Source organism: Ailuropoda melanoleuca, chromosome 1 (assembly GCF_002007445.2).
Source record: "Ailuropoda melanoleuca isolate Jingjing chromosome 1, ASM200744v2, whole genome shotgun sequence".
Lineage (NCBI taxonomy): Eukaryota > Metazoa > Chordata > Mammalia > Carnivora > Ursidae > Ailuropoda > Ailuropoda melanoleuca.
In genome coordinates this window covers 128,618,817-128,645,848 of record NC_048218.1, presented here as the reverse complement: position 1 = coordinate 128,645,848, position 27,032 = coordinate 128,618,817, and the positions used below count along the sequence as shown (strand labels likewise).

Genomic DNA, 27,032 nt, shown 5'->3' with positions numbered 1-27,032 from the left:
TGATCACAAGGCTAAACAACCAATACACTTGTAATCATTCTGTACCCATACAGCCATTCTGTTTTTTACTTTCAGTACAGTATTCAATACATTGCATGAGATACTTAAAACTTAATTATAAAAATAGGCTTTGTGTTCAATGATTTTGACCAACTGTAGGCTAATGTAAGTGTCCCAAGCATGTTAAAGATAGGCTAGGCTAAACTGTGATGTTCTGTAGTTTAGGCGTGTTAAATGCATTTTTGATTTAGGATATTTTCAACTTACAATGGGTTTATTGGAACATAACCCTATCATAAGTCGAGGAAGATCTGTGTGTGTGTGTGTGTGTGTGTGTGTGTGTGTGTGTGTGTGTGTGTTTTACTATAAGAAATTGGCTCCCACAACTATGGAGGCTGAGAAATCCAAGATCTGTAGTCAGCAAGTTGGAGTCCCAAGACAGCCAATGGTGTAGATCTTGTGTGAGTCTGAGGGTCTGAGAAGCAGGAGAGGCAATGAATAGTATAAATTCCAGTGCTAGTTTGAGTCAAACGGCAGGAGAAGACTGATGTCCCCGTTCAAAGACAGTCAGATATAGAGAGAATTCTTTCTTACTCAACTTTTAGCTCTAGTCAGTGCTTCAGTGGATTAGATGATGGCTGCCCACACTGCAGCAGCAGGGCGTGGGGGTGGGGGGGTCGCCATCTGCTTTACTCAGTGTACTGATTCAAAAGTTAATCTCATTCAGAAACATCCTCACAGACATAACCAGAAATAGTATTTAACCAGGTATCTGGACACCCCATGGCCTATTCAAGTTAGCACATAAAATTAACCATAATAGTCCTCAGTTGGCTTCCCTGCCTTTTCTCAAATCCTGGGTATTGCCTAAGATTCACCCTTTGGCACCAGCAAATTTTATAAAATTCTCTCCCTCAAAGAGTTCATCCATTCTGAGGGCTTTTGTGATGTTTTGTTTATTACAACTATCTAAACAAATATTTTAATGCTGTACTTTTAATAAGGAAAGAAAGAAGGCTGTATGAAGGTAGAAAGGGGATATATATTTATTGTGCATTTCCTCTGTGCTAAGCATTTCATTTTAATTCTTACAAGAACCCTGTTACATGTCCATTATTATCCTGGTTTAAGAGGAAGAGACCCAACTCCGTACCATTTCCCAGTTTTACCTGGATTTAATTACAAGATGCCGAATTAAATTTGAATTTTACATAAACAATGAATAAATTTGTAGTGTAAGTATGTACCACATATTATATAGGACAAATTTATACTAAAAAAGAAAAGAGGGGCACCTGGGTGGCTTAGTCAGTCAAGCGTCCACCTTTAGCTCAGGTCATGATCCCAAGGTCCTGGGATGGAGCCTCATGTCATGCTCCCTGCTCAGCGGGGAGTCTGTTTATCTCCCTCTCACTGCCCCTTCCCCTGCTCATGTTCCCTCTCTCTCAAATAAATAAATAAAATCTCTTTTTAAAAAAAGAAAAGGAAACAGGGAGCCTGGGTGGCTCAGTTGGTTAAGCAGCCAATTCTTGATTCTGGCTGAGGTCATGATCTCGGGGTCCTGGGATTGAGCCCAAGTTGGCTTGGGGAGTCTGCTTGAGGATTCTCTCTCCCTCTCCTTCTGCCCCTCCCTTTTGCTCTTGCTCTCTCTCTCTTTCTCAAATGAATAAATGAATCTTTAAAATAGAAGAGGAGAGGAAAGAAAACTTTATCCGAAATTCAAATTTAACTGAGGATCTTGTATTTTTTTTGAGAAAGAAAGAGTGTGCATGCATGTGGGAGTGGGAGTGGGAGCTGGGGGAGGCGGGGAAGGAAGAGAGAGAATCCCAACCAGGCTCCACTCCCAGCATGGAGCCCTATGCATGGCTTGACCTCACAGCCCTGAGATCACTACCTGAGCCAAAATCAAGAGTAGGACACTTAATCTACTGAACCACGCAGGCACCCTGCATCTTGTATTTTTATTTACTAACTCTGACAACCCTTACCTGAACTGGGGTTCTACATTGCTTGCACTGGTCCCCTTTCTCCCTTAGCCCTGCATACAGCCCTCAGTGCCTTTCTGACCCCTTGTCCCTGATCACCGGCCTGTCACCAGTGTCACCACATGCTGACAACTTCTATGCCCTCATCACTGTGCTCTACCCACCTACAGGGATCTTACCATGTTGGAATCCTTCCATGCTCACCACGTGGCGTGACTGTGGCCATTTGGCCAAATCCTCTGAAGACGGTTTCTTACGATAAGCGGCTATGGAACAGTTTGCCCCTCACTCCACCCAGAACTTACACCACCCTGGCTCCTGATTGAGTTTTCCACCCACATACAAACCACCCCCACCTTCCATATAATATGAGGTCTTGTGGGAAGGGTGAAAATGTGGATATATAAAGCAATCCCAGAGAGGCATGTCACAGCTCAGGGCAGCAGAATGAGCCCCAGAAAGGGGTGTAGATGGAATTTGTGTTCAATATTTTTTCAACATGGATAAAGCTGGAAGCATCATGTTTATCAAATCAGTGAGTTCCACAAGGCTGGATGACATAGCTAATTCACTGACTTTTGGAATTAGAACCAAAATCAACAAGACAAAATTGAATAGGAATAACAGGGACTGCTGTGTTTAGCCTGAGAACAGCTGTGACATAAGGTAGGACTGTGGCCAGCAGTTCAGATAAAGAAAACCTCAGCATTTTGGTTCAACGCAAGTTCAAGGGTGGACATTAGGTAGGAGAGGGAAAAAAGAAACCTTAGATTCAAACAAATCCTATCTCAATTCCTGATTTCACTACTGAATTCCTGTGGACCTGTTTCTGTGTCCTCATTGTAAAATGGGTGTAATACCAAACTCCCTACATTGTGAGGATTGACGTGATACCATACATTAAGCATATCATAGCACCTGGAGGGTCATCCATCGTAGCATTCATTTTTGTTTTGTTCTTTCTGCTATAGGAGTCCAGAAGAAATAGGAAGACAATGTGTGTGCACTAGTATTTGAGTCCTTTCATGGCATTTACATGGCAGAACCAAAAGCAGAAGTTGCCAACCACCAGAAGCCAAATAAGTCCCCATAAAACCCTGAGAGAGGAATCAGATTAATCAGTGCAAATCATTGCTGATGAGTGGAGGAGTTCCTGAGACTTAGACAAAGAATTGGGGCTCATGGCAGACACGGGTGCTACATTCCCATGCAGACCCTCTTAAGAGGTGATGGGGCCTCAGATGGGTGTTACTGGAAGGCCACGGCAACTGACCACTAAGGAGCCTGCATTGAGCACAATGGTCAAAATCCCTGTGCCTAGATTTGGCTCAGAGATCGTGGAGCTTCCTGCCTTTAAGCCCCTGAGTTCATTTTGGCAGGACGCACACATGTGGAGGCTAGTGTGGGCTCAATGAGTCCAGTGCTCTTCTTGGGTACATGGGCTGTGAGAGACCTGTAAAATTCCTGTACAACTAAGGAGCAGGGCCTGGGGGCAGGGTTGGTCAGGGGTGACAGTTAGGACTGAATTTCACGATTGAGATTGAGTTTACTGGCTGCCAAATGAGCAGGAACATGTACAAATTGATCTGATGTAGGAGAATATAGAAATATGATGTTTACTTTCATCCAAATATTAGGGAGTATAATTCATACTCTCTACAAAATTAAAAAGGCTTATTCAGTCAGACCGACTGAAGCTGAACCCAGCCACACCACTGTGAGTTAACCCACTTCTCCATGTGTATCATTTCTTTCATTTGCAAAAAAGAAAAATAATACGTACTTCACAAAGCTCTGGGGAGAACTGCATGCGATAACTTGTAATAAAAATCCTAGCACAAGTCTCAGTGTAGTGTGTATGCATTTTACACAAATTTGAATTCTGTGGATTCAAAAGAGTGCAATTAATATATAAGCCTCATTATATGACAAAATTTTAAATAACATGATTTCCATTTTATATTTATTTCATGTGGAAATGCATCTTGAGTTGATCATTTGCTAATCATTAATTAGATGTGGAGGATAAAAATAAAAGAAGACTAAGATGACCCCTCCAGCTCTAATTTGGGTGACAAGTGACAGTGCTGTTTCGCAAAAAAAGGCCAGGAATATGAAGGGGTGGAGGGAAGTCTTGTACAGGCAGTGGGAAGGTGGGGTCTTAAAGCTGGACATCCTCGGTGGTAGACACTGTGGAGCAAACAGTCAGGTGGCGTTACTTAGCAGGCATTGCTGATAATGGCCTGGGTCTCAGAGAAGAAATCTAGCTGGAGATATACAGATTTGGGAGTCATGAGTAGACAACATATAACCTAAAGCATGTCTTTGATATCACCCAGAAATTGAGGATGGAGTGAGAAAAACAGAGGAGCAATGATGTAGCCCTTACAAACACTATCACATAAGAAGTGAATGGGAACCTATTGCCCTAAAGGAATCTTAGAAGGAATGATCAGAGAGGTGGAGAGAAAGCCAAGAGGGAGCGTGGTCACTGAGGCAGAATTTAAGGGATAGATTTAATTAATGCTAAAGACGTTGTCATCCACATCAGATCATGGAAAGCTCAATAAAATCATAAAATTTTCATTAGCTGTTGAAGGTCAATGGTAAGCCTAGCTGCACAGCTTCAGTGAAAAAGTGGGAGCAAAGATGGGTGATAGGAATGTCCACTTTAAGGAAGGTAATACTTGACCTGGATGCTGTGCTAACTGGGTCACACTTGGAAGACTTTTTCCAACTCTAAATACTATTGAGTGTTGTATACTGATTGGAGAAGGAAGTCACTGCACAGGAAAAGTAGACAGGCATCAAGACTAGGTAGTGGAAATAGAAGATAAATTATAAAATTCAGGGAAAAACAAACAGATAGGTCATACTGTGGAGAATGAGAAAGACAAAACAAAGAGGCACAGGCAGAAATGTGGTGATTTACATTCTTTTAGCTACAAGACTGCTGGTAGCCAGGAACACAGTGGGAATCAAACCCCATGGGGTTAAGGGTCTGAGAACAGTGCATTCTCCATTCCCTGTTGCTTTGCCAAAGGACTCCATAATGCAAACAGCATTATGAGGATATCCACAAGCTAGGAAGGAAACCATAAACGGTGCAGAGCCTTAAGTGATCTGGATATCTCTATCTGGGAGAGAGAGCTTTCCATGTAAAAGTTTGAACTTGAACCTGGGTGTCCAAGACACACTTTGGGCTGCTGCTTCTCCTACTGATTCTTCTCCAACTCAGTATTAAGTAATAAGTCATTTGAGTGAATATTCACTGTCTTGTGGAATTTTCTCTTACATTGCCACTTGCAGGAAAACCTCAGGACCAGGATAAGGAGGGAGCTGAGTATAAGGGTAGGAAGTGATGCAGGCAACTTATACCTGGGGAGCTCCCCTGGCCTCCAAAAGGTTGGGCCCACTCAGAGTGGGGAGAACATGTGGTCCACTCTATGAGCAGCCAAGAAATAGAGAATTTCTCTACCAAGAAAGTCTCAGAAGTGGGAATGGGGAGGGTTGAGACTAGAAACTGTCATAGAAGAATAAACAATTGACTGAACTGAGAATTTGTGACCACAAAGGGACTACAAAATAAAATTATAGCTATGTTTAAATAATTGACAAATGTGGTCTTAATCCTTGTGGATGCAGGGAAAAGAATGAGGGACAGAAGGTACCGGGGAAGCTGCTTTCCCCAATATGAGGAACAACTTCCAATTTATCCAATCCTTCCCCAGATGAAACAGAATAACCTCAAAGTCAATACCCTCTCCAACACAGAAAGTGTTAAGCTAGAGGCAAGATAATCATTACTGTTAATGGAGATTTTTCATTCCCTTGGCCTCCTCATATTTCCATCTGGAAGCACTTCGGTAACACCATATGCCTCTCTCTCAACCCTCATGCCTCTGCAGGAGAAAAGGAGGGACAAACTGAGGAGTTTGGGAGAATGAACCAGGCCTACAAGTCAGCTCCTGCTCTACTCTGCCCTGACCTGAATGCAAGATGCCAGCATCTGGCTGCTCTCAGAAGCCTGAGGAAGGTCTGCCATTCGTTGTCCAGCTATGCAGTGACTGAGAGTGAGTTACCTAGCAAGCCACCTTGGTCAATTATCTTAATCTATTGTTTCCTGTTAGTTGTATCTGATTAATATTTAGATCTCCGTCTGTCAACTTTTCAATTGGTTGCAAACTCAGACAAGGAAGAGATGTTACTATATTGCCCCTAAAACCTCACGTATATCTGTGAGGAATATTGTCCTGGGAAAAACTTTGGACCACATAACTAAAGTTGTTCTATATGTAGGATTCTATGCATTTATGACTCTTCGGATACTCGTAGGACCTTCTAACTTAATGTCTCATTGATGTTTCAAGTTCAATAAATCTAAAATTAAATTTCCCTTCCCCCCAAACTAGCTCACTCTCCCAACACACCCCACATGGCTGCACATCAAAGTTACAACTGGCCTCATGTTCATTCAGATTTAAAAGGTTAAGTTCCCAAATGGTAGGGAAGTTGAAAATGCCCCTACCATAGTTGCAAATTTGTGCCAACACCAGCAAGTGGTGGTCAAAAGCCCAACCATGATTGCTTGCCATGATTCAGTAAAAGTGTAAAGAAGAGAGGGCCAAAGTCAACATCCAGAGGTGCCATCAGGGAGCTGGGGAGATGACCGGAGAGCGAGAAACTTATCATGAAGGCAAAGAACTAATTCCCAGAGGGGATGACTAGGAAATGTCATGACCTAGAAGCCAAAAAAAAAGGGTATTTTAAGAAAAAAACAGTCAAATGCTACATAAAGAATAAGGAAGTTGCGAGGTGAGCATGGGCTCTGGGATTTGATGTTTAAGAAATTCCTGGAATGAGAACAAGTTTGTAGTGGTGGGGTTGAAAAGGCAAAAATCATTGTTCATTCAACCAACATTTATTGAACATCTAGTCGTTGTGAATTCGAAGCATGTAAGATACTGTCCCTGTCCTCAAGACACCTACAGTCCAGGAGGAAAACAGAAAATAAGGAATTGTTAACAGACAGTGAAGGAGTGCCTCAGGAGCTCTAGGAACGTATATGATGGGTAATTAACTGAGATTAAGGGAGAGGACAGAAGAGCACATTTGACATCTGAGCTGTGCCCGAGCAGAAGTGAGCCAGTCAAAGAAGATGAGAAGGGGCTCTATACAGAAAGGGCTTAATGGCTAGAGGGAGGGCCTTGCACTTGGGAAATGAGAGTAACTTAGCAGGCCTGGAGCCAAGGATTCCTGTGGGGAAATGGTGGCGAATGACCCTGAGAGGCAGGGAAGAGCTAGAACATGAAGGGCCCTGGGGGGCACGTGAAAGCCAATGGTGAGTCAGTGAGTGATTTTAAGCAGAAAAGGAATAAGTGTGACTTTATAGGGGCTCCTGGGTGGCTCCTGCAGCTGGGCATCCGACTCTTGATTTTGGCTTAGGTCATGACCTCAGGGTCATGAGATCGAGCTCTGTGTCCAGCTCAGCACTCAACATGGAGTCTGCTTGAGATTCTCCCTCTCCCTTGCTCTCTGTCTCTACCCCACTCTCTAAATAAATAATAAAACCTTTTTTAAAAATGTGACTTTAGAAAGACAGCTGTGGGGGCAAATGAAAAATGAGTTGGGAAATCAACGTCAAGAGTAGATGCTGGAAGACCCAGTTAAGTAGCTTTGATAATAATGTCACCGATAAGTGCCAAAGAGAATGGAGAGGAGACAGTAAGCGAGATTACACATTAAAAGGGGAAAGAATATGCAGTGGGGAATAAAGAAAAAAAGTCAAGGGTAATTCCCAGATTCTACCTAGGTCAATTGAGTCAATGATGCCATTCATTTAGAAACAGGATACAGGAGGAAGAGAAGGTTGGAGGAAGGCAATGACGAGTTCTACTTTGGAGATGATGAATTAGCCTCTACCTTTGGAACACCCAGGTTGAGACTGTTTAAAACACGCTCTTTCTTTCTTTCTTTCTTTCTTTCTTTCTTTCTTTCTTTCTTTCTTTCCTTCTTTCTTTCCTATGTTCAGTTAACCAACACATAGTACATCATTAGTTTTTGATGTGGTGTTCAACGATTCATTGATTTAAAAGCAATTTCTTTGTGTCTCAGTGGACAGCTGGGAGGTAGAGTCAAGAAGTTTGACAACACATATAAGGGGAAAAATAGAATATTAACTCAAGAGAGAAGGAGGGTTGAGAAATGCTTAAAGGAGTGAGTTGAATACATTTACAGACATCAGGGAATAAATCAATGAAGAGAAATTGAAAACGACGGGGCCAGGAAAGGCACAAGGAAGGAGCAGTGGTAGATGCTCTCCTATTTAATTTACCTTTGGTGCAATAAAAGGAGAGTTGTCCTCTGAACATAAAACACAAACTCTTGACTTAATTAGTAAATTGCTTCAGCACAGATCACAAGCCATTAAAAACAGATGGCAAACTGCTCAAATGAGTTAGACTCCACCAGCCATTTCAATGGAACATTGTATGGTATGGAAAGAAAAACACTTGGCAAGACAAGGGAAGCATGAGTCAGGAATAAGTGTTGAGTGGTATGAGTCATGCATTTAAGATCAGTAAAAACCTGTCTCTACTCAGGACTTAATACTTCTGAGCTTCCCCCCACTAGTCACTCAGGCTCAAAGATATCCTATCAGGCTTCTCGCTCATAGTTTCACTCCACAGAGTGCTGGTCCCAAAATTCTGTTAACACTTTGCTTCCCACATGGGTCCTTTCCCTTCCACTGTGTGTGTGTGTGGGGGGGGGGGGGGGTGCGCACACATGCAAATGCACTGGAATGAGTTTTTATTTTTTCCATTTTTTTAATGGATGTGTGGTTGACATACAATGTTATATTAGTTTCAGGTGTACAGCATAGTGATTCAATGTTTATATACATGACAAAGTGATCACCATGGTAAATCTAGCTACTGTCTGTCACCATACAATGTTGTTACATATTATTAACTCTATTCCCTGTGCTGTACCTGATATCCCTGTGTCTTATTTATTGTATAGTGGGAGGCTTGTACCTTTTAATCCCCTTCCCCTAGTTCACCCATACCTCCACCTTCCTTTCCCCTCTAGCAGCCACCAGATTGTTCTCTGTATCTGTGTGTCTGTTTCTGTTTTGTTTTGTTTGTTCATTTGTTTTGTCTTTTAGAGTCCACATTATCATTCCCACCAATGCTATCCTCGTGATCATTCTTAGAGAAAGCCTCTTCTGTTTTCAGACTTCAACCCACCCCCACAACCCTAGGGCAGGGGAAGGAGAAAGGAAGACAGGTAAAGGGGAAAGGGAGCCACTTTTTAGGTCTGCCATCATGTCATGTCACTGCCCACTTGTTTAAGCCCAACATCTGAGTGGATACTCAAGGCTTCAACAATATAGTCCCATCCCATCGTTCCAATTTTATATCTTGCTGCTCCCAAAATAAACTCTTTATTCCAGCCAAGTTGACCTTACTCAACCACCCCTGAAATGTTTCTCCCATTTTCTTGGCATTATTTTTCTTTCAATTCTTTCAACAAATATCCTACAGAGAGAAGCCTCCCCTGACACAGTAGCCTACTGTAGTCATTCTTATTTTTAAGTGAGATATAATTGACATACAGCATTATATTAGTTTCAGGTGTACAACACAGTGATTCCTTTTTTGTAAATATTGCAAAATGGTCACCACAATAAATTTAGTTAACATCCATCACCACACAGTTAGAATTTTTTTCTTGTGATGAGAACTTTTAAGATCTACTCTCTTAGCAGCTTTCAAATATATAGTAGAATATTATTAACTATAATCACCATATTGTGCATTATGTTCCCATGACATTTATTTTACCACTGGAAGTTTGTCCCTTTTGACGCCCTTTGCCCACTTTGCCCACTCCCCACACTACTCTTCTGGCAACCAACAATCTATCTTCTGTATCTATGAGTTCAGTTTTCCCATTTTGTTTCTTTTGTTTGTTTTAGAGTCCACATACAAGTGAGATTTTATAGTATTTGTCTTTCTCTGACATATTTCACGTAACATAATGCCCTCAAGGTTCATCCATGTTTTTGCAAATGGCACAATTTCCTTCTTTTAAATGGCTGAATATTTTATTTTATAATACATTTATTTATATATAATTATAAATAATATATTTATTATATATAATATTGTGTATATATATATATATAATATATTACCCCATTTTCTTTTTCCATTCATCTTGTTGATGGACATTTGGGTTGTTTTCATATCATGGCTATTGCAAATATTGCTGCATTAAACATGGAGGTGCATGTCTTTTCAAGTTAGTGACTTCGTTTCTTTTAGATAAATACCTAGAAGTGAAATTGCTGGATGAGGTGGTATTTCTATTTTTAATGTTTTGAGAAACCTCCATACTGTTTTCCATAGAGGTTGTACCAATTTGCTTTCCTACCAACAGCGCATGTGGGTTCCCTTTTCCCCACATCCTCTCCAACACTAATTATTTCTTGTCTTTTTGGTACTAGCCATTCTAACAGGTGTGAGGTGGTATCTCATTATGGTTTTGATTTGCATTTCCCTGATGATTAGTGATATCGAGCATCTTTTCACGTGTGTTGGCAATCTGTATGTCTTCTTTGGAAAAATGTTTTCAGATACTCTACCCACTTTTTAATCAGATTGTTTGGTTTTTGCTCTTGAGTTGTATGGGTTCTTTATATATAGTTGACGCTTCAACAACACGGGTTTGAACTGTGCAGACCAGCTTCTATGTGGATTTTTTTCAATACGGTACAGTGCTTTCTCTTCCTTATGATTTTCTTATTAACATTTTCTTTTCTCTAACTTATTTTATTATAATAATACAGCACATAATACATATACAAAATATGTGTCAATCGACTGTGTATATTATTGGTAAGGCTTTTGGTCAACAATAGGCTATTAGTAGTTAAGTTTTGGAGGAATCAAAACTTATACACAAATTTTCGAGTACAAGGGGGTTGGAGCCCCTAAATCCTATATTGTTCAGGGCTCTTAGCACTTGGATATTTTGTATTTTGGATATTAACCTCTTATCAGATATATATATGCAAATATTTTCTCCCATTCGGTGTGTTGTCTTTTCATTTATTAGTGGTTTCCTTTACTGTGCAGACGCTTTTTAGCTTGATGAGTCCCATTTGTTTATTTTAGCTTTTGCTACCTCTGCTTTTGGTGTTCCTTTTAGTAAAAGTGTTCATCCTTTATCCTGACTCTTTTGACACATTCTTGCACATTTGTTTACTTGTTTGCTGTTTCTTCACACAAAATATAAGCTCCATGAGAACACTGCTATATCCTCAATACCTAAAACGGAGCCTTGTATATTGTAGGAATCCAATATTGTTGTCCAATAAATGAAATGAAATCTTGATTGAATGCCTGTTTGTGCCAATCTCTTAGTTGCTGAGGGTAAAGAAGTAATCAAACAAGTGTAATATCTGAACCTAAAAAGCGCATGTGTTAGTGGAAGAGGCAGATTTTTTAAAAGCACATTATTGAAAATTATAGCTATTTACAAGGGCAAGTGCTGTGGAGGAAAAGAACAAGGACTTAGAGCAGGGACTGATTTTAGATTGGGTTGCCAGGAGAGGTCTCTCTGATAGGTGACATTTACTCTGAGATGTAAAGAAAGAGAAAGAGCGAATCGAGCTGATAGTGGGGTGAAGAAGCACTCAGAACAGGGACATGAACGTGGGCAAAACCCTGTCTAGGATTTTGTGCATTCACTCCTGATATTCTCCTCGAGTGGGATGCTTGTTTCTATCCAAGAGTCATAGATGTTTAAGCTAGAAGTGGTCTGAGAGGCCATCTAGCTCACCCTCTCATCTTACAGAAGAACTACAAGTTCATACTCTGCTAGAGATTTTCAGAGTCTTTAAACTGAGGCTGAAAGAAGTTAGATGCCCTGTGGGAGGTCAGCAAGCTGACAGAGCCAGGCCTAAGTTTAGAACCTGGTCTTCCGTGACTTCCTATTCCATGGTGTCTCCATCATTCAGACATCTAAATCCAACATATCAGTAATTGTAACTTCCACCGAGAAATTACCATATGCTGGGCATCATTCTAAGTGTTTTATATGTATTAACTCATTAAATCCTCATAATAGCAAATACAGGAGAATTTTTTTTTAATCTGCCCATTACAAGGAGACAACTTAAAAACAAAAAGATTAAGCAACATGCCCAAGGTCACACAGCTAGTGACAGGACTGGCCACCCCCACTCCAGAGCGCATATGCTCCATTTCCAAGTAGCTGCTGCTTTCTGTGGAGTAGTTTTTCATCATAGGAAAGATGTATCATTTTGCAAAGGTGGTTCCTGCTAAAATTAATGTAGCATCTTCTACAATTTGTCATTAAAACTTTATAGGAAAATCATTCATAAACTATTTAACTTAGTATTACCGATTAGAACAGACGCAACAAAATCAAGGTCTGCGGGCAGAGCAGTCTTCCACCAAAAATAAGCTGATCCGAAAACAATTTTTAGATGTTTTGCTCCATCTGCTTTTTCACCCACACCACAGATGGAGCCAACACACACATAGTTCCTTGATAGAACAAGGTTTTGGAACCTTCCCTTATCTGAATTTCCCAGAGTACATGCCTATGAAACCTGGAACCACTCTCTGCTTTGGTGAATTGAGGTCAGACTGACCCCTGAGGTTATCAAAACATGGATTCAAAAAGTCATTGAGAATTCTCTTTTGTTTTACATTTCTAAGTAATTTAATCCAACAGGCCTGAACCATCTGGTTCTTCTCCTGCAGCATGGTACAAGTTTTAATAGCTATCCAGGGTTTGGGTTTGTTTGTTGTTGGGTTTGTTTTTTTTTTTTCCAAGTGAAAAGATGAGTCATCAACACTGAAGGTGATTTTATAACTCCTTGTAAGTTCACATGCCATTATCTTTTACAAACAAACAAAATATTATAGTTAATTAAAATGAAAGGCAGCCCTAGGACACTACTTATATTCTTTTTTTATTATGTTAATCACCATACAGGACATCATTAATTTTTGATGTAGACACTACTTATATTCTTAAGCTAATCAAGAAATTTTCTATTTTAAGACAACTGCATTCATTACCTAACTATATTATTTAGACTTTGATCAACATAAGGCTTTTCTCTGTATTGCTTGCCAAACTACACACATCCTAAAACAAAACAAAACAAAAAATCAATCTTGCATTTTCACGGAAAATGATCTTAGCCAACCCTCCCCCTAGCTCTGAATTTGAAAGATAAGTGTATGAGCCCTACCATCTGCTAACTAGGCAGCTTTTCCCAATGGGTATATGATACTAAGGAAAATGGTTATAAAACAGAACCTGACCTGTTTTCATGGGTTGATGTAACTGAACCTAAAAAGCAAGCCTGCAGTGTGTGTTTTCCAAGTAAGTTTAAATCGTATCTCATTCCGGATAGCTGTTTTCAATTATTCCTTCAAAACATTAGGCAACCTAAACTGTACAAATCTCAACTTCTTTTAAAAACCAACACTTTTGGGGCGCCTGGGTGGCACAGCGGTTAAGCGTCTGCCTTCGGCTCAGGGCTCCTCCGTTATGAGCCTGCTTCTTCCTCTCCCACTCCCCCTGCTTGTGTTCCCTCTCTCGCTGGCTGTCTCTATCTCTGTCGAATAAATAAATAAAAATCTTTAAAGATTTTAAAGAAACCAACACTTTCAAAAACTTTAAAGTTAGATCCAACTCACATTACATTTTTATGCTTTTAACATCTTTGCTCCTCAAATCCCTGAGAATTAGTTGACCAGAGAAGTCATCAAATTAGATGCCATTTTAAACTATGATTTTAAAAATTAACTTTGCAAACCTATAGAATTAAAAAACTTAACAAACGCAACTGTTTAAGACATGAATCTTAGAATCATTAATTTCCAGTTTTTCACTATTATATAAATTCACTCCTTTATTAGCTTTGCATTTTTAATGGACATTCTTGACAATTTGTATGATTGGGAAAAAATTTGAGAATCTCCAAAAATAATGCTGTACTTTGGTGTCATATCAAGATTTTGTCATTTTGAAAAGAAAAAATGTTATTCATATATTTTTAGGGTAATACAACTAAACAGATATAAATGGTTCCTTTCCTTCTTTTGTCTCAGAAGCAAAATATTCATGTACATATTCTATTTTTTTAGAATTCTCCAAGAAGAATAAACAGAATGGTATAGAGTTTATACTTTTAGCCAAGAATTAGCAAAATCAGGTTCTGGTCTCAGTTTTGTAGTTGTCAGACTTCGGGAATGTCTTTTAATTTCTTAGATCCTCACCTCCTGAGGAAGGTAAAAGCTCAACACAGACATCTCTATGTTCTTTTCTAGATCATGCTATGGCTTGAGGACTGTGGCAGAGTCTACAAGTCTGATCCCCAAAAGACTCTATGTATCATTCCACATGGAAGCAGGGGTGGGTATCAGGGTAGAAGAATGGATGGGAAGCCTGATTATAACCCCATGACATACCAGAAAGTAATATGTAAAATGCAAAAAGTGGCAATGATTTTCATTGTTCTGAAACTTCAAGTAATCCCATGTAAACTCTTCTCCTTAAATTTAGAGCTTGGTCAGAGAGATGAGAGCAGGGAAGTTTTGTTTTGTTTTTTTAAAGATTTTATTTATTTGACAGAGAGAGAAACAGCCAGCAAGAGAGGGAACACAAGCAGGGGGAATGGGAGAGGAAGAAGCAGGCTTCCAGCAGAGGAGGCTGATGTGGGGCTCGATCCCATAACACCGGGATCACCAGGATCACGCCCTGAGCCAAAGGCAGACACTTAAGGACTGAGCCACCCAGGTGCCCCAGAGAGCAGGAAAGTTTTAAAGATCAAGTGCCAAGGGGCACCTGGGTGGCTCACTCAGTTAAGCAGCTGCCTTCAGCTCAGGTCATGATCCCAGGGTCCAGGGATAGAGCCCCACGTGGGGCTCCCGGCTCAGCGGGGAGTCTGCTTCTCCCTCTCTCTCTGATGTTCCCCCTGCTTTTGTTCTCTCTCTCTCTCTCTCTCAAATAAATAAATAAAATCTTAAAAAAAAAAGATCAAGTGCCAAGAAGGCTGAAATTGCCTAAAGTAATATTGTTAGTAATTGATGAGGAAGGCCGTGAACCCACTTCTTCTGTATTATCAAACCAAAACACTTCTTATGAGAAAACAGGCCAGTTCATAGCTCATTGTAAGTGTTGAAATTTCCATATACAAGTCTCCGTTAGGCCCTGGATCACTTTATGAGATGGTTTGCTGACTCTGGATGCTGTGGTTCTTTATTAATTGGCATTTTTGGCTTCTCTGAATTGGGAGAGGGAAGAATGTTAACCCAGAATTCCTTTGTAGCAATTATGTACTGACTTCTTAAATGCTTGCTTGCTTCTTACCTGTTGTAACTCACCCAATCCCCACTCAAAGTCCCCTCCTGCCTAGTAGCTTGCAGTTGGACATGGCCTAGTGACAACGTTCTAGCCTAAAACACGTCAGTGAAAGTCTTGACCATGGGGTCTTGGGGAAACTGGCTTTTCTACAAAACAGGAATAGGCCAACCTTTTTGCCTCCTGCCACTGTGATTTTCCCCCTTCTTCAGGCCTGGTGAGTGAAGATGTGGCTGGAGGTAGAGTAGCCATTTTGCAACAATGAGACAATAAGCAAGAAGACGCTAAGGATTGTGGAACGAAACAATAGAAAGATTCCGTTTTTATTGGCATTGTGGAGGACCAGACCTGGATTGCCTTCCTCTGGACTTTGTGTGACTGGAAATAAATGAGACCTTATTTCTTTAAGCATCTCCATCAGTCATGTTTTCTTATATTGGTAGGTGAAGGCCGTACTAGCTCATACCTTAGAGAATTACTAAACCTGAACACTGTGTTTAAAATAGCTACTTTGGGACGTACTAAAGAGTTTGCAGTCAATCAATAAGCTCCCAAAACTAAAGACTTCAGAATTTTTATGCTTCCCTTGAATCATCCGTATGGAGGCCCCCCCAAAAAAGATGGTGTGTTCTTGAAAAAATGGGAAGCCTAAAGATCTCTCAAAACTTGATCCCTTTTCTCTTCTGTTTCAACTGGCATGAATATTTTTTATAGCTATTGAAAGCTTACCTTCTATGCCTACTTGTCAATAATTGTTCAGAGAATTGACTTTTACAAACAAAAGAAATGGCCTGGGGAAAATATTGATACTTCTATTACAGATCTGTACCTTATATTAAACTTGAATTGGGGCAGCATACGATAATTTCTTAAATGTTAAATTCATTCACTTGATAATTTTCTTTGTATGCTTGTAAATCAGGGAACATGAATAAGACATAGTCCTAGACATCCAAGAATGATTTGGTATGCATGGAGCATTGAGTTGAGTGCCTTGGTTAAGAGGCAACAGAAATTGTGTTGTGTTGTAAAACTGTCTCGTATTTGAAGTTAACTGTGCTTTCTGTCAACTACTCCTCATCGACTCAAAAGTGATATTGATAATGATCTGAAAATAAGATTACATCATTACCTGTGGCTGAAATTAAAGAAAAGCATCTAATATAAATACTGTACATTAAATAGGCAAAATCTCTGAGAACAGAAAAGCAAACAAAGGTGGGTATGGATGGTACACTTGAAAAAAGAGCGAAGAGATCAGGAAAACAGGACTGAGGAAAGGGGTCAGGAATTAAGTTGAAGGAGTTTCTACCTGATGGCATATATTTTCTCAGTGAAGAAGGACAGAAAGTGAAGGTGAGGGGTAATGAAGTGGAGGATTTGTCATAAGAAAAATGAAGAACAGTATCAGTCTGTTCAGACTGCCAAAAGAAAATATTACTCACTGGGTGGCTTAAACAGAAATTTATTTTTCATAGTTCTAGAGGCTGGGAAGTCCAAGATCAAGGTTCTGGCTAATTTGGTTGCTGATTAACTGGAAAGCCAACTCTCTTCCTGGCTTTCAGAGATTGCCATCTTGCAATGTGCTCACAGGGCAGAGACAGAGCTTTGGTGTCTCTGACTCTTTTTGTATGGGCAACCCCCATGAGGACCCCACCCTTATAACCTCATTTAACCTATATCACCTTCACAGCCCTATTTCCAAATTCAGTCACTGGGAATTAGGGCTTCAACATAGGAATCTGGAGGGAACATTAACACCCAGTCCATGACAAAAGCTTAAATAATCTCTGTAAGAAATGGAAAGAGACCCATTAAAGGATTGACCGGCACAGTTTGGGGCCCCTAAGGCTGAATATCCTGTAGATTCAGAAAACCATCAACAGTCTTCCACTTCCAGCCGTGATGAGGTGGCTTGTACCAGATTATGCCTCCTACCATAAACAGCTAGAGAAATGGACAAAATATATGAAACAACTGCTTTTAAATTTTGGACAACAGGTATCACAATATTGTGACCTCTGAAAGAAGGGAAATCAATGAGATGACCATATGACAGCACAGGCTTTCTTCCTAGAGGCATTTCTTAGCTGTTTATAAGAGAAAGGTGGTCTCACTAAGCCAAGGAAATAGTTAATGGGGTTCAAGGATGTTGATGTTGCTGGAGTTTATCGGCAGAGTACTGGAGAAGTGGGAGTTGTGCAGAAAAAGAGCTTGAGAAATATGCTGGGGATCCTTGCATCTTTGACTGCATTCTAAGCTGTGTGTGTGTGTGCAGGATGACACTCCATGAGACTGGACAAAAAATGACTACCAAGGACAAAGCATCTACCAGGGATCTGTAAGAAGAGCAACTACTGGAGTTCATACAGGATTGGGAAATTTGCAAGTTGAGACAAATCAGAGTGGAGACAAGTCATTGAACTCTTGGGGCATTCAAAAAAGATCCAGAAAGATCACATGGGAGGAGTAAGGATAAACAAGACTTCAAGTAAAAGTTACTCTAGATTTTCTTTAACAAAGCTTATATATAAGCCGGGAAAATTAATATTCGAGTAAATTAGCTATCAAAACAAATTCAACATTCCTTAAAGAAAGGCAACAGTATCCAGGAGCTCAACAATGTAACTTACAAAATATCCAGCATATAATAAAAAATTACTATATCTGTAAAAAGCAAGAAAATCTGACACAAAACTAAGAGGAAAAATAAAAAATGTAAGCACAAAGAGAAATTACAAGGATAATAAAACTAGTAGAAAAAAATCTTTAAAGCAGCTATTATAAAAAATGTTTAAGGATTTCAAAGAAAAATGAAGGAGAGAAGTGGAAATTTGAAAAATGAACCAAATAAAACTTCTGGAGATGAATGCAATATCCATAGTGAAAAAATTCACTGGAAGGGCTTGACAGCAAAATAGATACGCATTTCTTTTAACTAAGCAAACACTATTTAATTCTTTTGGGGAGAGGCAGTGAACAATGACAACAACAAAATTCCTACTATAAAACTAGCCAGATGTTATTAATGACCAATGATTTTCTTGCTATACATTATGAGCAAATTACTGCTTATTGTGCCCTTACACTCTGTCCATCTACTTCTGAGATGCTTCTAAAGTCAAGACTGACTACATGCATTTTTTTTTCCTTTTAAAGTAGTTAAGAATAAGGAGAAATTACAATAGCCAGTAAGAATTAGAAAACATGCTAAGTTCATCTTATTTTAGAAATCCAGCAACATGTTGCTAGCTCTCTATTACACAAATTATTGGTGCCTTTTCCCCCCCAATTTTGGTGAGTAATGCTCTCTTTTCAGGTGATTTAGACAGAAGTTAATGGCTTTTAAAGACAGTTTCGTATACACTCTGCCAAACTTGCAGACATAGCAATAAACACTGTTTAAAATGAAGCACAGAAAGAAAAAAAAAAAGCGAACAAGAAATGAATAGGAATTAAATGACCTGTGGGAAAATATTAAGTTGTCTAAGCAAAGTAGATACTATGGCAGGGTGAAGGCACAGAGGAGCTCTATTGTCAGGGTATCAGACCTAGGGTCTGGAGCAGGGTATCAGAACTAGGGTCCATAAAGGACTATCCACTTGGCAGACAACCTTGCACGGGGTTTTGGAGCCCAAGATGGGTGAAGAGGGGTGTTCCTAAGAAAGAACGGCTCCAAGTGGAATGTCAGAGCCCAAGTGGAAAAAGGAAGGCAAATGAGGAAGCATGGCTCGCTCTAGGGTATTGCAGCCCAAAGGACATGGAGCCCAAGAAGAGGACATCTGCCCAGTGCAGACAGTCAGAGGATAAGCAGGGTGAGAAGGGCATCCATCCATGTGGAAGGATATCCCAGTGTAGAATGCTGGAGCCTAAGAGGGATGAGGAGGGTGTTCCTAATGAGAGGAAGCCAGAGTGGGATGTCAGAGCCTGAGTAGGACAAGGAAGGTGAACCAAGGAAGGAAAACCCCGTGTAAGACACCAGGGGCCAAGTGGGATGTGGAGCATGCCTCTGTGTGGGGGGATGGCATGGAGTGACAGAACCTATGCGGTGTAAGGAGGGCATCCCCAAGGAGGGACAGCCTGTGAATGCACTGTCAGAGCCTGAGTAGGACAAGGGGGGCATCTACCTAGGAAGCACTTCAGTATAGTGTATCTTAGCCCAGAGTTAGGAAGGAAACTACACAGAGGGGAAGGCAACTGCCACATGGTGTCAGAGCCCGAGCCATGTGAGGAGGGCCTCTTCATAAAAGGGTGGCCTGGCAAGGGATGTCAAGGCCTGAGCAGGATGAAGAAGGGAAGGGATAGTGGCAGGAACCTGTGTGACTGGTTACACACAGGGAGAGTGGTCAAATAAGTAAAGATATGAAGAATAATGAAGGCTAGGATTCTCACTGTTGGAGAAGAACATTGCAAATATGGGAAGAGAGAGAACTAGCATGAGCCCTGTGGTGCAAAATTAAAACTGGAAGTATCCGCATGCAATTTAGGTTTGGGTATACAGAAGGATGGTGACACAGAAGTAAATGTGCATATGCTGGTACCTACTTACAGTCTATCTGCCCAGAAGTGTAAGGGCAAGCGACACTGCACAGGCAACGAACACAGCTAGTGCTCAAATCTTGGTCTCTGTGTACAATTTCCATTAAGAAGGATTTAGGGACTCTTGGAGAAATGACTTATCCACGGTGGGGAAAGAAAAGTACAGGATGAGCCTGGGACAACATGCTGTGCTATAAAGTAAGGAAGTACTAAAGAAATGATGGTTATGTGTCAAAAGGACACAGAAGGCAGCTCGATTCTGTCCAAATCTAGGACAATTTGAGCACCAAAATGAATAGTGAGAGTAATGGATTATAACCCACGAATAAAATGGAAAACCAGGAGTCCATACTGATATAAATAAACAAACAAACTGAAATGAATAGGAATACTTATACAATTTTAAAGTAGCCAAACATGCATATCAGTTACAAAGGGGGGGTGGCTGAATTGAAGTGGAGAAGCCTGACAGACACCACTTTAATCAAATGATTGAAGTGAATGTCCCCAGTCATAGGCAAATCCAAATCCTGTCACTGATGGGATACAATGGGAAGAGCACAGCATGATGTCTGTGGTATTTCTAATGAAAATGTATAAGCTGAGTATATTTTTGAGGAAATATCAAACAAGCTCAAATTAAGAGATATTCCACAATAAAACGGACCTACACTTCATGTGAAGATCATGAAAATTAAAGACTGAGGGACAGTTGCAAACTGAAGGAGAATAAGGAGACATAGCAACCAATTGGCATGCATGATTCTAGACCGGATCCTTCTGCGTTACTGGGATGTTATTTGAACAACTGGGGAAACCTGAACTGGGTTCGAGGATTTTGATGGTTGACTCTAAGTGAATGCTCTTGTTTACAGAAAATAAACCAACAGTAGTCAGGGGTGATGAGGTCTAATGTCAGCAACTTAGGAAAAAAACTTTAGGAAAAAAACTTCTTCGTACAGTACTGGCAACTTGTCTATAAGCTTCAGGTGTTAAAAGTAAAAATGTATTGAAAGTTTTACTTCTTTCTTACCAATTTGGATGCCTTTTATTTCTTTTGTCTGATTGCTGCACTGAGGACTTCCAGCACTATGTTGAACAGGGATGATAAGAATGGACATCCTTGCCTTGTTCTTGATCTTAGAGGAAAAGCTCCCAGGTTTTCATCATTGAGTATGATGTTAATTGTGGGTTTTTCATATATGGCCTTTATTATGTTGAGGTTTGTTCCCTCTAAATCTACTTTGTTGGGGGGTTTTTAACCTGAATGGATGTTGTACTTTGTCCAGTGCTTTTTCTACATCTATTGGGATGATCATGTGGTTTTTAATCCTTTCTTTTGTTGGTATGATGTATCATGTTGATTGATTTGCGAATATTGAACCACCTCTGTATCCCTGCAATAAATTCCACTTGATCATAGACAATGTTTTTTAATGTATTGTTGGGTTCAGTTTGCTAATATTTTGTTGAGGATTTTTGCATCTATGTTCATCAGAGATATTGGCCTACATTTTTCTTCTTTTGTAGTGTCTTTGTCTGGTTTTGGTATCAGGGTAATGCTGGCATCATAGAATGAATTTGGAAGCTTTCCTTTCCCTTCTATTTTCTGGAATAGTTTGAGAAGAACAGACATTAAGACTTTTTAAAATGTTAAGTAGAATTCATCTCTGAAGCCATATGGTACTGGACTTTGTTTATTGGAAGTTTTTAATTACTGATTCCATTTAATTGCTCATAATCAGCCTATTCAGAGTTTCTAATTTTTTCCTGATTCAGTTTTGGAAGGTTATATATGTCTAGGAATTTATCCACTTCTTCTAGGTTGTCCAATTTGTTGACATCTAATTTTTCACAACATTCTCTTATAATCCTTTGTATTTCTGTGGTCTTGTTCATTACATCTCCTCCTTCATTTTTGATTTTGTTTGAGTCCTCTCTCTTTTTTCTTAACCAGTTTGATAAAAGGTTTATCAACTCTGTTTATCCTTGCAAAGAACCAGCTCCTATTAATTAATTGAATTTAAATAATAAAAAAAGAACCAGCTCCTGGTTTCATTGATCTTTTCTATTATTGATGGGGTTTTTTTAGTCTCAATTTCATTTATTTCTGCTCTAGTCTTTATTATTTTCTGCCTTCTACATGACATACTACTATACATAGAGAAACCAAAAGACTTCACATAAAAACTACTAGAATGAGTAAATGAATTCAGTAAAGTTACAGGATACAAAATAAATACAGAAATCTGTTGCATTTCTATACACTATTGAAATAGCAGAAAGAAAAAATTTAAAAACAATCCCATTTACAATTGCATCAAAAAGAATAAAATTCCTAGAAATAAACCAAGGAGGTGAAAGACCTATACTCCAAAAACCATAAAACACTGATGAAAGAAATTGACAATGACACAAACAAATAAAAAGATAGTATATGCTCACGGATTGGAAGAATCAATATTGTTAAAATGTCCATACTACCTAAAACAATCTAAGGATTTAATGCAATCACTCTTAGAATACCAGCCACATTTTTCACAAAACTGGAACAAATAATCCTAAAATTTTATGGACCCATGAAAGACACCAAAGAGCCAAAGCAAAACTGGAGGTGTCACAATCCTAGATTTTAAGATAATATTATATAGCTATAGCATGTAAACAGTATGGTACTGGCACAAAAAATAGACACGTAGATTAAGGGAACAGAAATGAGTCCAAAAATAAGCCCATGCTTATATGGTCAATTAATCTATGAAAAAGGAGGGAAGAATATACAGTAGGGAAAAGACAGTCTCTTCAAAAAATGGTGTTGGGAAAACTGGACAGCAACATGCAAAAGAATGAACGTGGACCACTTTCTTACACTGTACACAAAAATAAACACAAAATGGATTAAAGACCGAAATGTGATACCTGAAACCATAAAAATCCCAGAAGAAAACATAGGCAGTAATTTCTTTGACAGCGGCCATAGAAGCATTTTTTAGATATGTCTCCTCAGACAAGGGAAATAAAACAAAATTAAACTATTGGAACTATGCTAAAATAAAAAGCTTTCACACAGTGAAGGAAACCATCAATTAAAATGACAAGGCAACCTCCTGAGTGGGAGAAGATATTTGCAAATGATATATCTGATAAGGCACTAATATCCAAAGTATATAAAGAACTTTCACAACTCAACATCAAAAAGATAAATAATCTGATTTAAAAATGGACAGAACACACGAACAGACATTTCTCCAAAGAAGATATACAGATGGCCAACAAACACATGAAAAGAAGCTCAACATCACTGATTGTCAGGGAAACGCAAATCAAAACCACAATGACATATCACCTCACACCTGTCAGAATGGCTAAAATCAAATATACAAGAAACAACAAGTTTTGGAACCCTCGTGCAGTATTGGTAGGAGTGCAAATTGGGATAGCCACCATGGAAAACAGTATGGAGTTCCTTAAAAAATTAAAAATAGTATTATGATCTGATAATTCCACTAATGGGTATTTACTCAAAGAAAACGAAAACACTAATTCAAAAAGATATCTGCATCCCTATGTTTATTGCGTTATTTACAATAGCCGAAATATGGAAACAACCCGAGTGTCCATTGCTAGATGAATGGATAAAAAAGTAGTATATATTACAATGGAATATTACTCAGCCATAAAAAAGAATGAGTGAGAACTTGCCATTTGCAACAACATGGATAGACTTGGGGGTATGATGCTAAGTGAAATAAGTTAGAGAAATACAAATACCATTGTGATTTCACTCATATGTTGAATGTAAGAAACAAAGCAAATGAACAAACAAAGAAAAAAAAGGCAAACAAAAAAACAGACTTTTAAATACAGAAAACAAACTGGTGGTTGCCAGAGAGGAGGTGGGTGGAGGGATGGGTGAAACAGATAAAGCAGATTAAAAGCACACGTATTGCGACAAGCACTGAGTAACGTATGGAAGTGTTCAATCATTACATTGTACACCTGAAACTAATATAACACTGCATGTTAATTACACTTCAATAAAAAAAGTACATGCTGAATAAAATACAATTGACTATTTAAAGCAAAAATAACAAATTACATTATAGGGTTTATAAACACCTAGGAATATAATGCATGGCAATAACAGCATGGAGCACAGGAGAAAGAAAATATGTAAAGTGGTAGAAAATTATGTGAAGGTGTAATCTGTGATAAATTGGAAAGGCATTATTGTAAACCATAGAGCAGCCACTGATAAACAGTAGCAGTGAACAGTATAGGAATTCAAAGACAAAAAACAGCTGTATCAGTGTAAGAAAGAGTGTGATATGGCTTAGAAAAACAACTAAGAATAACATATTCATATGACATAAAAAGAGAAATAAGTGGGGCAAGAGTGCTAGACTTCATTACATAGAGCTCTAAAATTTCTCTCATGGAAAGACTGTACAGACAAAACTGATAGCAAACATCAAATGTAGGAGGGAAATCTCTGAAACATTCCAGACAAAGGGTTGATATTACTATACAAAGAGCTATTACAAACCAGTAAGCAAATTATAGGAATTCCAGTTTAAAAATGAACAAGATACACTAGACAAGTTATAAAGAGGAAATTATGGGCAAAAATATCCTTATCCTAACTCTATGCGATACATAAAATGCAGGATTAGATATAGACACATAGATACCTTGTTCCTAAATATAACTTGAGCTTAATTCTGTACATTTCAAGGAGTGTATTTAATACATGGGATTTTACAATGTGAAGCTGCCATCAATCAGAATAAGGTGATATTTTACAGCTCTTCTTCCATTTACCAGGCAGTCTCACAAAGAAGAAGTTACTTATCTATCAAAATAGGAGCGAATATAACCAGTAGTAGGAATTACGGCTTATTTTTCAGAGATCAAGGCAATGAATTATAAGCTGTAGCTACATGATTCTTTTTGTGAATTCACAATCTAAGGAAAAAAGATATTATAAATATTTTATCTAACTGAAAGGTGCAATAAGACAAGCCCATTTACATCCCAGAGTGGAGGCATAATGTAAAGATTTAAAGATTAGGGAATAAAGATGAAAAAGTAGGGGCACCTGGGTGGCACAGCGGTTGGACCTCTGCCTTCGGCTCAGGGCGTGATCCCAGCGTTATGGGATCGAGCCCCACATCAGGCTCCTCCACTATGAGCCTGCTTCTTCCTCTCCCACTCCCCCTGTTTGTGTTCCCTCTCTTGCTGGCTGTCTCTATCTCTGTCAAATAAATAAATAAAATCTTTAAAAAAAATAAAGATGAAAAAGTAAGTTCTGCTGTATCTAAAGCCTGTTCTACCTTAAATGACAACTGCACTTGAAGGAGGAATGTTTTCCTTCCCTACTTATTTCCTACAGCTTTACTTTCTCCACTTTAGATTGCTAGATTCATCTTATAGCCATCCAACGGATGACCTCTAAAAAAAGGAGTTGAACCCAAAGCTAGTTGTGAAATAACATGTTTCTTTGAAATAAGATTCCCATCGTTCACGTAAAGTTTATAAAACCACTGTTTAGATAAACATTGTGAAAATGACTAGTTACAATACATGAATTCATACGAACCTGTGAGATCACACTTTCGGGCAACAGTGAAATGTCACATTTAGGAATCTCGCCTGCAAGAAAGACTCCAGACGCACTTTGTTCAGGAAAAATGAATTCTTCTCTAGCAACTACTTTGAGTTTTAACTTGCTCCTCCATTTCAGCAACTGGAGTTCATGTTTTAACATCTGCCGTGAAAATAATCGACAAGTCCCATGTCATCATTGTGAAGGTTAAATGAGATGATATGTATAAAGCTCAGGGCTTGACACCATCATGGCACCAAATACACATTCTTTATTATTGTCATCCCCGCTATGTAAAGTATCTTTGTCCGCAGCATGGTTAGTATTCTCTAGACCACCAGAGCATTAGAGATCATTTCCATTCATTGTCAGACATCACTGGCATAGGCAGCAACCTCAAAGATGGGGTCCAGCCTCCTCGTTTAGATGAGGAAGCTGAAATCTACAGAGTCAAGATTCTGGTAATGATCGAACTGATATTTGGGGCATGGAGAGGAGGTGGTTAGGACAGAGATAAAAAAGAAGAGTCCAAGGAAAGCATCTGGGGACTTGCCTGATTTATTGTTACAAGAAGTCCCCATTTTAACTTTGAATACATTCCTTAAAACTGCATAATCGAGAAAAAGCCATAAGGGTAAATAAGTGTTACACACACACACACACACACACACACACTCACACATATATATGAGCCTAAGGAAGAGCACATGTTGGATAACAGCACACAGAAGTGTTCCCTGCTTTCTCCCAGCACACACCTGCCGTGCTCACTTCACCCACTTAAGTGAGTGATCATTAGGCCAAGAGATCACGTAGCTAGAAGAAAATGTTTCCTCTAAACACCCAATTAACTATAGAATATACATCTATATTAAGGATAATACTATATTCTATATAATATACATTGCTATATATATTAATATGTATCAACTGCATGCAAAACATTATGCTCAGTGTATGGGGATGATTAAGAGAACAATATTGCCTCAGGATGTTCAGTTCAAAAGGGGTGTGAAAGGGCCAGACCAGTCATGTACGGCTACTTATTTGGCCATTAGACAACCACTGATCAGGCACCAGGGGAGCCAGAGTCAAAATGCTAGCTTAGGACACAGTGTTGATAAACACAGAACAGGGGCGTCTGGGTGGCTCAGTCGGAGAAGCATCTGACTCTTGATTTTGGCTCAGGTCATGATCTCAGGGTCTTGAGATCAAGCCCAGCTTCCGGGTCCCTGCTCAGTGGGGAGTCTGCTTGAGATTCTTTCTCTCCCTCTCTCTCTGCCCATCTCCCCGCAATGCACGCGCACACTCTCTCTCTCTCAAATAAATAAATCTTAAAAAAAAGAAAGAAAGAAGAATACTGAACAAGCAGACTACAACAGTGGTACCTAAAGTATAACTGTTAAACCACCAACATTGAGAACATACTGTACAAATGCTGGAGGACATCCTGCAAGAACACCAATTCAATACCAGTAGGTGATGAGCTT

The 27,032-nt window shown here is 39.3% G+C and overlaps 2 protein-coding genes across 2 annotated transcripts in view; one reads left to right on the top strand and one right to left on the bottom strand.

Annotated features, from left to right (window-relative positions):
• FBXL13 (F-box and leucine rich repeat protein 13) overlaps positions 1 to 27,032 on the bottom strand; it is a 199,372-nt gene that overhangs the window by 145,545 nt on the left and 26,795 nt on the right. Inside the window, exon 6 of the mRNA XM_002919670.3 lies at positions 25,537 to 25,704. Within this exon, the coding sequence (XP_002919716.2) occupies positions 25,537 to 25,704 (168 nt within the window). The remainder of the gene's footprint in view (positions 1 to 25,536; positions 25,705 to 27,032) is intronic.
• The window catches only part of LRRC17 (leucine rich repeat containing 17), a 95,257-nt gene that overhangs the window by 42,949 nt on the left and 25,276 nt on the right, over positions 1 to 27,032 (top strand). The window contains exon 3 of the mRNA XM_034666946.1: positions 5,894 to 6,058. Coding sequence (XP_034522837.1) covers positions 5,894 to 6,058 — 165 coding nt within the window. The remainder of the gene's footprint in view (positions 1 to 5,893; positions 6,059 to 27,032) is intronic.